This window comes from Lithobates pipiens, unplaced genomic scaffold (assembly GCF_037356315.1).
Source record: "Lithobates pipiens isolate NorthernLeopardFrog02 unplaced genomic scaffold, aLitPip1_a1.2 Scaffold_23, whole genome shotgun sequence".
Taxonomy (NCBI): Eukaryota; Metazoa; Chordata; class Amphibia; order Anura; family Ranidae; genus Lithobates; species Lithobates pipiens.
This window is the reverse complement of record NW_027507785.1, coordinates 186349161-186360242: the sequence shown is the minus strand read 5'-3', so window position 1 is coordinate 186360242 and position 11082 is coordinate 186349161. Positions and strand designations below refer to the sequence as shown.

The 11082-nt window shown below is 38.0% G+C and overlaps 1 protein-coding gene across 2 annotated transcripts in view; it reads right to left on the bottom strand.

The window, feature by feature from the left end:
* Positions 1-2339: 2339 nt before the first annotated feature.
* LOC143928070 (beta-1,3-galactosyltransferase 2-like) overlaps positions 2340-11082 on the bottom strand; it is a 104770-nt gene continuing 96027 nt past the window's right edge. For both annotated transcript variants that reach the window (XM_077452681.1, XM_077452680.1), the window contains one exon: positions 2340-3720. In XM_077452681.1, coding sequence (XP_077308807.1) covers positions 2526-3623 — 1098 coding nt within the window. In that variant the 5' untranslated portion in view covers positions 3624-3720 and the 3' untranslated portion in view covers positions 2340-2525. The remainder of the gene's footprint in view (positions 3721-11082) is intronic.

Genomic DNA, 11082 nt, shown 5'->3' with positions numbered 1-11082 from the left:
CAGTGAGGCTGCAATTGATGGGGTTTTTTCTGAATTTTTTATTTTGTGCCTCCCAAAAAATTTGAGCAGTAGCTGTCACTGTATAGGACTGTGTGGACTTGCTATCCACAACTTTAATTAGTGAGTAATTTCAATGAAGTACTGTATAATGCAACAATTTACATGCCTATATTTTTCTACAGTGGACAACACCAGAGGGCATTTCAAATACATATTTCTGGTTTTACAAAACAACACCCCCTTATCAATGCATTATCTTGACTAATGCAAAATATTTCTCTTCTATGACAGACATATTGACCAAGTGTAGGTAGTTAGGTAAACCGGGAATAGTATGTCTTCTGGTGAGAACTGGCAATACAGTGGAAATGCCTGTTTTACAGGAATAGATATGAATGTTTTTACTGTAGATAGTCTACAAAGTCATTCACTATATCTATTATACATATTCATTTGCCCTTCTGTTGAGTTCTGCCTTACTAGCTTCAGAATGTATCTCAAGTATACTTCATTTCCTCATTTCCACAACTTCCTTCCTTTCTAAAATAGGTGGTTTCTAGAGCTACAGAGGAAAGATGAATGTCTATTGATACTTTATCTCCAACAGCAGAGACACTCATAGAACTGTTAACATAGCAGTTAGTGAGAGCTGCACCAGAGTTTACACTCTCCAGTTTTAGTAAATTAACTCCATAGGGTATTTTTATTCATCGCTTGCAATCAATAGATGATGGGCGGGAGGTGGCCAGCAGGAACACCCAAGTAGTGAATTTTGGGCAGTCAGGAACTGGCCACAATTTGTAAAGTGTGTATGTAGCCTCGGTTGCTAGTTGTTTGTGTAGTTAGTTGTAGTGTTCCTGTCACATGAATCTTTAGGACAATAGTTGCCTGCCATAGTATTGTAGCAAATTCAGATTTTTTCATTTAAAACCTACGTCTTTTTTTTTTTTTAATTAGCACAATACACAGTACTTACAGTCAGTGTGAAGTGTTTCTTGCGCTGTTGGCTCCTGATTCAGTTGAGGTCCTTCTCCTCCAATCTTCCCTCCTACGCCCGATGCAATAATCTTTGGGTGTGGACAGGGATCTGTCATATGCATTTATCAAGTGTGCCAACTAAGTTTGTCCGTTCAGATCCCCTCCTCCAGTCATAGAATATGTATTATAGCTTATATGAATGAAAAATGATCTATGAATGAAGGACAGGCATATAAAAGGACGGTAAGCCGCCACTATTCATAGATCCCATTTAATTCATAGAAGCTACAGTAGAGCTTCTATGAATTGAAGAGAGGGGGCTGAAAGGACACATATTCGTAGTTGAAATTCTTGATGAGTGTGTAGGACAGGTTGGTCATCTCTGGTAACCCCTGCCGCATTGGAAGTTTACAGCAGCAGGGGCTGGGGGCAACTGAGGAAGAAGACTTTAACTAAATTTAGATTTAACCTCCCTAGCGGTAATCCCAAGTCTGGCTCGGGTTGGGATTTCAGTACCATAAGCGGTAACCCCGAGCCAGACTCCGATTTGCATTTCTGGATATAGGGAGAGGTTACTTACCTTGTCCCCTGGATCCAGCGATGTCCTCCACGCTGTGTGATCAAGCTGTCCTCCGCTCGATTCACACAGTGCTCGAGTGCCGCCCATCTCCGTTCCCTGCGACATTACGGCGCACGGGAGCGGAGATCGGCACCAAATTCAAAAAAGTAAAAACACACAAAACACACAAACACACACAGTACTGTAATCTTACAGATTACAGTACTGTATAAAAAAAAAAAATACACACCCCCTTTGTCCCTAGTAGTCTGTGCAGTGCCCTGCATGCACTTTTATATTATAAATACAGTTTTTTCTGCCTGGAATTTGGAGATTGCCCATAGCAACCAAAAAGTGTCCCTTTATGTCAAAAGTGATTTTAGACCAACTAGAAAACAGCGATAATAAATTATAATCACTTGCAGAATTGAGCGATAGCGATTTGTGGGGAAATTCATCATCAAACACTAAATCTAATGACAGCGACAATTCTGCAAATGAACAAATTTCAGTGTTTTTGGATTTGATTACATTATTGAATAATTTTTATTATTATTTATTATATTATAAACTTTATCATACCCGGGATGTCTGCTAGACTCTGGTTTGAACAGATTTAAGAGAGTTATTCCTAAGAATTACAGGACTACAATATAAAACGCCAAATTTCCATGTAAAATAATTGTACCGCTTTCAGCACCTAAAACCAGAACTAATCATACCACCAGGGAGGTTAAAGGCTAGCTACCTGAGCCCATGCTTATTCAATGTGTGGCATTAAACAGTGCTGACAGCCATAATATATTTTTACTTTATGCAATTTAATTCATGCAAATCTAATGTAATGCAAAATGAAGCTAGATATAGTACATCTGCACATTTTTCTTACCAATAGCATACAGCACTGATGCAGTGCCTAGCATAATTATTATCACATTATCAAATTAATGGTACAAATGATTTAAACTGAAGGCAGTTATTACTTGGATCAATTCACCCATTGTTTTTTACAAGTCTCTTTATGTTCCTGCACAAGTTTCCAGAAAGAAATAAGTTCAGTTGGACCTATTTCATGAGAAGTAATAATCCTGTTATAGAAACATGGATTAAACTGAACTCTATAATTATTAAACAGAAAGCTATCAACAGGTCGAGTTATTTTTATGCCTTCTTTGTCAAGACAGATTCCTACAAAAACATCTTCAAGGTAAACATATTTCACATTAAAAGAGGCCCTCAAAATCCTTGGTGCAACATCCCCGGAAAACACATAGCCTGTTCCTGAGCAAAAGGTTGGGTAGACATCATAGGGGTAGAGGGAATGTGGCATGTGCCATTTACTATCCGTATTTCTGTGTGGCTGGTGATTCTCTAGCAAATAACCAGTAAAATAGTTTTGCTTGATAGGCTCATTTGGTCCTAAGAAGTCCAGCAAACGCTCAGTGTTGACAAACATATCGCAATCAGTCTTCATGACATATTTTGCTCCTGGGCAATAGACAGAGACCCAGTCAATGCCCATCATGGTTTTAATAGTCAAGTTTTTATATGTATCCTGGAAGTTTTTCTGGATGATATCATGGTATTTCTCACTTTCCTGCACAATTACATCTTGGTCCACCGTTCTATCAATGCCTAGCATGAATAGACGGACAATAGGAATGCCGACTCTCAAGGACTCATTTCCCCATGATTGTCTTATGGCTTGTCGCTTTTCAATGTCTACTGCACTTGATGCAATTATCAGGACTAAGAAAGGACTGACAGTCTTACATTTGTTTGGTTCATTAAGAACATACGGATAGAAATTGATGCTTAAATATCCTTCAGCAGGTGGTGACATGGTACTAGGAATGCTGAGAAGCATCTTTCTATTCCATTCAAAGGAAGTTTGAGTAATTTCAGCCATTTGATCATTGCCAGAAAAAAATTCTTTCTTTCTCACTCTTTCTGTGGGATATTTTGAATGTAGTTGGTGGTAAACAAGATATACAATAAGAGCACTGCAAGAAACAATGAAGTATATTAAAAGCAAAATAAATGTCTTAATGGAACAAAATGAAATTTTCCTATGTAATGCCATCATGGATCTCCAGGTTATTCAACATGAAATTGCGAAGGCAGGTCTGTCATTTTTATTCCACTGGTGCAGCTTTGTTTTGTGACAGTTATTTGCTCATGACCTACAATAAACAAATATAAAAAGTATTTAGTATAACTGCAATAGTAGATATCATGATGATGAGAATGGCAATGATTAATAATAAAAATGCTAAATTTAAGTATTACACAAAATTTGAAAAGATTCATTTGAAGATCAAAACCATAACTGAGGCCCCTGATAATGTCCTATTGGATGAAACACATAGGGAGGAGTCTATGTGATCTGATGTCAAACCACTGCATTGAGTCTCAAGCAGCAGCTTCCTATGTGAGTCCACCTAGCGCTTTTTGACTGTGTGTGCTGATATTTTATCTATTGTACTGACAAAAAAATACTACACTATGGTGGCACCTTGTCTGCTTTGTTTGAGAGCTCCATTGATACAACTTATGCTGGCTTTCAATCCTGATGTGAAGAGAGACTATAGATGTTTTTCCCAGGTTACACAATTGTGGCTTGGACTATGAGGAGGAAGCAATCTACTCAGAGAAATCAATCTGTGTCTGCTGCACATTATTATTACATGCTGCGCATGTTTCTGGTGAGTGAGAACTAGGTGGTGGGAAGTGGCCACTCATTGAAAGATGGCCACTTGTAATATCCACAAGGCTATATCAGGGTGACAATGAAAGAGGAGACAGGGACAGGGTGTTGTCACCAATTAACAGAAAGTGCGTAAACATGGAGCTTAATAAAAACAACTTTTAAATGATAAACGAATATATATAAAGTATATATGAGATTATAGTGATTTAGTTTTAATTATTCTACTTTAACCATTTCAAACAGTCCTCTCTGATATAAAGTGAACTTCCAGGCTAACTAATTACACATTTTCCTTTCTCCCTCTTGCTGCTTATCCTGTATAGCCTGTGTAAAAAAAAAAAAAAAGGTTTGTATACTTACTTAATGTTAGTCTGATCCAGTCTGGTTATGTGATCTACAGCTCAGGCTCCCTTGTGTCAGTGATCGGCGGCTGCAGGGGAGAAGATGGAGCATTGTCAATGCTTTGAACATGGGAGCCTATGAGTGACGTCACAGCTCCCAGAATTCCCAGCTGTTGTTGAGCATTTCCTCCTCTCCCCAGCAGCCACTACTCACTGACACATGGGATCATGTGACCGGACCAGAGCAGACTAAAACTAGGTAAGTATACAGATCTTTTTTTACATAGGTTAGGCAAGATACTGTAGGTAGCAGGAAGGAAGAGGGGACATTTTAAGCATAGTTAGTGTTAGACTGGAATTTCACTTTAAATTATCAGAAATTCAGATAGATAGAATGCAAATATAGAGCATTGACTTTTATACCAGATAATAGGCTGTGTGGAAACTGTCATACCAGAAACATTTCAGTATAAGCCACCTGAATTGCAGTACCGTTTAGTTCATAACAAACACTTTTTTAACTTAAGACAAAACTTTTTTTTGGGGATGTAATAATTCTTTTTTCATCTGCATTTTTCCCTTCACTTCCTGTCACTTAGCCACAACAGGAAGTGAGAGTAATACCTCCAAATTGAGGGAATTACCAGAACTAGTTTTACCTATCTAAGACTCGGAGTATCCTATGTTAAATAGGATTCCCCTGAGGAATAATTGTATCAGTAAAAAATGCTCATATAACACAGCCCCAATACAATATTAGAAAAATTATAATCCTTCAGTAAAATCTGCCTCTTAATTTTTGTTCATGTATACATGCATTTTTCTACTCTATAGAGTGTATTTATGAAAAAATTTGCATAGCAATTCACCTAGTAAAAGTACAGTGTGAAAATGGGGAAAATGTTATATTAGTTGGATATTTCCTGTGCTGGCTGAGTGTCTTTCATTGATTTAGAACAAATGACTGGACTTGTCCACTAGATGGCATTTATCATTATAGGAATTTCCATATTATTGGTAAAAAAAATATGATAAATACCATTTACCAAAATTTTAAAGAATCAACTATATGCTGTAGTGTGTGTGTCCCATTACAGTTTTATGAACAGTTACAAAATTAAGTAAATGCAGTAAACTGCAAAATTAAATTATTAAAAGGTTCCCAAAACCTGTAATAAGCAGATGAATAGATAAGATATCTGAATGAATGGATAAGGGAGTAAATAGGCACTGGTTATTATAAATACTCAAATATGTGATGTCTTAAGCACCATCAAGTAGGTTACTGCAATGCCTAAGCCAAACGAAAGTTTCTTGAACGTTTTCTTTGTTTCAAAATATGTTATGCCACAACTGCCCAATTTTACAACACATCTTTCTTTTTTTTTACTTTCATAGACATTGTTTCTGTTGAGCTACTGCTTAAGAAGTGTGTGCTTTGACCACTGCCTAATGGTTTGCGGTTACTTCCTCTGTTTCTAACAGATTTCTCTAAACACTGAAATACACACATATAGCAACAAAGACATATGCACATTAGTTAAATGTTTAAACAGTCTGCTAAATCATCTGAAGCCTCCCACTGGGGCCAGCTGTATAGCTTAGACCATGCTGCTCTTTTCTTTTATTTCCTAACAAGACCAACTGTGTGGCTGCCCTTTAGATGTCTTACAGAAATTTCATTATTCATTAGCTAATAACTGCAACTGTTTAATAGGTGCCGTTATATGTTTACCTTTTCAAACCCAATGGAAGATTCTCCATATATATATATATCTATAGGAAACTGTTTTGAAGATGGGCATTTATGGAAGATAAACCATAGGAACATCACTGCAACTGTCAATGCAAACTACAGTTATGGGAAACTATAATTAATACCTATGTATACAATAAGATGTATGTACAATCTACTAGACTGCGAATAATGTATACATCTCTTTAATTATATTAAAGAAGTTCTCCTTAGGGGGGTTTTCCTGCATGATTGGCTCTGACAGGAAAATCTTCAAAACTCCCTAGTAGTGTTGTAGCTTGCCATGTCTTTTCAACTAGATTCATTGCGTTTCTTCAAGGGGGTTTATGTGTTTTTCTCCTTATGGTTGTCCCCTTTTCAGGAACTACTCTCACTAGTTATCAACAAGCCTCCTCTATGTCTCCAGCCTGATCAATTATCATTTATCTTGTTCTTCTCTTTCTGGTTTATTTTGACTACTGATTTAAGCTCTTTACAGACCTCTGTGGGCCTATGTCACTTTTGTTTTACACTTCTTTTACGCTTTGTAAACTTTCTTAATAAACTTTTGAAAGCAAACTATGTAACATGAAGACCTTAATGAAAGATTTCTGAAACTTTATGTAAAGTCTTAAATTATTGTAATTTCTCTCAGCTGAAGACAAGCAAATCCTGGAATACAGTTCAAGTAACACTGTACTTCTCAATGCAGTTCTCAAACAAGATAAATTTGCATTTCTGCCACTAGGGGGCACTGCAAGGGAAAGGTTCCAGTTTAGTTTGCTTACAGTTCAGTGATTGTTGGGATACAGTAGATGATAGTTTCTGTCCACTCAGGCCTTAATTGACAGGTAAGAGGGTAAATTTGTTTGACAGATTAATTTATCGTTATAATCTTTAAATGATTTGCAAATATTGTGAGAAGAAATATTATTTTCTAAATGCTACAAGGATGACCAAACACATTTGCATGGCAGAGGTGCACTAATGGCATTAAAAATACTTTATATGCCGCGTATACATGACCGGACTTTCCAGCAGACTAGGTCCGATGGAATCAGTCCGTCGGACAATCCGATCGTGCGTGGGCTAATCCGATAATTTTTCATTGAAAAAATCCAATGAACCTAGAAATAGAACATGATTCAAATCTTTCCGATGGACTTAATTCCTATTGGGAAAACCGTTCGTCTGTATGCTGGTCCGACGGACCAAATACGACGCAAGGGAAGCTATTGGCTACTGGCTAAAAAAATTTCCTTTTTTAGTCCCGTCTTATGTCATCAAGTTCAAAACGAACAGACTTTCAAACGGACTTAGACCTTCTTGTGTTTGGGCAAGTCCGCTCATTTGGAAAGTCTGTTGGAACTCTGCCGAAAGTCCATCGGGAAGACCGTTGGACCTAGTCTGCCAGAAAGTCCGGTCGTATGTACGCGGCGTTAGAAATCATGAGGACCATAATGGAAGTGTGCGTAGCTTTTGCTCTTGAGTTCTCATTCCAGAAACACTCACTCTGCTGCTTCTGGATCATCACAAAGTGTTTCTTCCAGCAGCATCTTCAAGTAAGGAAGTGTTGCAAACCACGGCCTCACAAAATCCCTTTGTTTATAGATAAAAGGATACTTAAAGATCAGGAGAAAATTGATCAAGCACTTAATATAGCAATATATGCTTCTGGATCAGCATTTCCAATAACTGAACATGCATATTGGCAGGAATTTTGTATAATATTATTAGGGAAAGGGGAATGAGGGGGGGGGGGGGGAGTGTTGTACCCGTTCTCATGTATAGATTTAATGTATATATGTTCTTAACATATACAATGATGTTATTCAATTTGTAATAAAAGATAACATTTTGAATAAGCTGTACCTTTATTTAAAGCATAATTCTGTTACATAGACTGCATTTCACATTCCCAGTGTTATAAAACTCTCAATTTGTAAAACTACTGCACATTGAATTTGTTTTTATTTTATTCCAAAAAAAAGTGAAAAGGCATTTTTTTCTCATGGTTTCAAAATTTCGTCAACATTTTTCATCTCTAGTCCTGTAAAGCAAGTCCCTTACTTGTGAACGGGTTTGATTCCTGAGCTTGTTCGTAAGTCCAACGTGTTTGTAAGTCCAACAACAATAAGTGCCTGCAGACAAAGGCTGTGAGTACTGATCAGTGTGTTCTGACAGGGGGGGGGGGGCTGCACCAACATTGCTTGTGTTGGTACAAAGGTCTGTGCGCTTTTTCGCATTCATCCCATAGGGTTAAATGAAAAAAAAAAAAACTATGCAAATACAACTCAAAGGTTCATATGTGGAGGACAGTTGCTTACCAATTCATGACCTCAGCTCCATCCACATTTCTGACTCCTATGATTTTGTACTTCACTGCTTGCTCACTGCTCACCTGGGCTTTCTCTATGACTATACTTCTGTCTCTGATTTGGACCCATGCTATTACAGAGTGGGGATTATTTACTAAAATTGGAGAGTGCAATAGCTGGTGCAATTTTGTACATAAACCAATCACCTTCCAGGTTTTTTTGTCAAAGCTGAATTAAACGAGCTAATAAATTATAAACTGATTGGCTACCATGTACAGCTGAACCAGATTTTACACTCTCCAGTTTTAGTAAATCAATCCCAATGCTTGCACTGACTGCATTCGGCATCAGCTCCAGTTATTCCTGTGAGTTCCTATCGCAAGCTCACTGGGAGTGGTAGTGGATTCTGCATTCTGAATCTACAGTGAAACCAGAGTTCCCCTTTAAAGTGGTTGTAAACCCTTACAAACCACTTTGACCTGAAAGACAGGCACTGCTGTCAACTGCGATATGCCACAAGTGGCGGGTCCTGTGCGCATGCGCGGGAGTGACGTAATCGCGGCTTCGGCGAATGACAGCGGCGGAGCAGCAAGACCCACCGAGAAGATGGATGCTCCGGACTACAGGGGGCAGCGGTGACCTCGCTGGCTCCTGTGTCAGGTAAGTGACACATAATGGACTACTGTGCGATGCATAGTAGTCCATTATGCTTTACCTTTACAGGGAATCAAAGAGGAAGTAACCCCATCTTTAACTGCAGCTGGTTCTTCTTGCAGTGCTGCTGTTTCTGACCAGATGTTCTCCTGGATGTTCTGAGTCTGCATCTCTGGCCCTAGGTTCTGCTATGAGCATCTACTAGTATTACTCCTGTTCCTTGGCACTTACTTTCAGTGGTGCTTGGGGTGGAGATACAAGAAAGGTGCCAACCTCATCATTTCAGTCTCCTATCAGATACGTGATTCCTTTTTTTTAATGTTTCCTTACTGACCAATAGGTTTAGGAATCAGGCAGGTGCAAGCAACCTTGGAATCAGAAAGTCAGAAAGTGCCATAGCTCTTCCTATATCTCATGCTATCACTTGTTCTAAAAATAAAAGGACTATTCCTCATTTCAGGACATGAAAACATTCTTTAATGCCCTGACAGCCAATGGACATCTAGAGCCATCTAGAGGGTGTATGTTGCAAATTATAACCTAATATTATAGTATTATTTTACCAAAATACAGCAGCTGTTTCATGCTATTTGGCCATCATCAAAGCAATGTATGAAAACCATGGCTTCAGTGGAGCAAGGCCTGGGACTCAGTGAGACATGTATCGTTATACTTCCTTGTTACTATATAGAACAAAATGATATTTGTAGAAAGTAATGTATACAAATCCACCTTCTGGGCAGGATACTAGAAAATCTGTTGCTATTTGCAAATGTTATTACTATGGGCTTTTATAGGATTTTTTAATGGAACATCATAGTTACAAAGTTACATAGTCAGGTTTAAATTCATTTCAGCAAATATTTCCTCATAGATGAGCTTCTCCATGCCTCTTGCCTCTTATCAGTCTGGTTGCACCTCTGTTCACTTTCTGCAGACTTCTAATATCCATCAGAGAAAAGAAAAAACACTGTATTCATATTATTTGCCCCCTCACTGAAGTGGATCTTCTGTCCGGGAGGCCACATACTTTATATGCATACCTGTGTTTTTGCTGGGAGCACGTTGAACAGCATGCTCCCAGCACAGGGTTGGGGCTCTCACTGAGAACCCCGGAGCCTGTATTAACCACTTCAGCTCCAGAAGATTTACCCCCCTTCATGACCAGGCCATTTTTTCGCCAAATGGCACTGTATTACTTTAACTGACAGTTGAAGTTGTGCAGCACTGTACCCAAATAAAAATCATGTAACTTCTTCCCACAAATAGAGCTTTCTTTTGATTCCATTTTATCACCTTTGCATTTTTTTTTTTTTTTTTTTTGCAGTATAAACAAAAAAAAAGAATGACAATTTTGTAAAAAAATATATATATATTTTTTTTTATTTTCTGCTATAAAACATGTCCAATAAAACAAATGTAAAAAATCTAGAGGGTGAAAAACTGCACTAATCAAAACAGAACTAATTAAGAGGAACAAGTCATACAGCAGCAATTAATGTGGGATAAACACAAATAGAATAGGATAGAGAAAATTGTGCTATTATAGTCCAAAAAATGTGTTATGATATATTAAATGGTATTCCAAATGTTTGAACAGCTGGAGATGAATTCAACTTTCACCTAATAACTAAACCACAAGGGAGGGCACCGTCAACTTATGAAAAACATGCTCACCAGATAGTAAGCCAAATGCGCAGGGGGCTTTAACCCAGCCCGGGCTAGTGGTTTTGCAGGAAGACACTCTACTGTGGTACTGCGATGTATAGTTGTAAGCCACTTAGTAT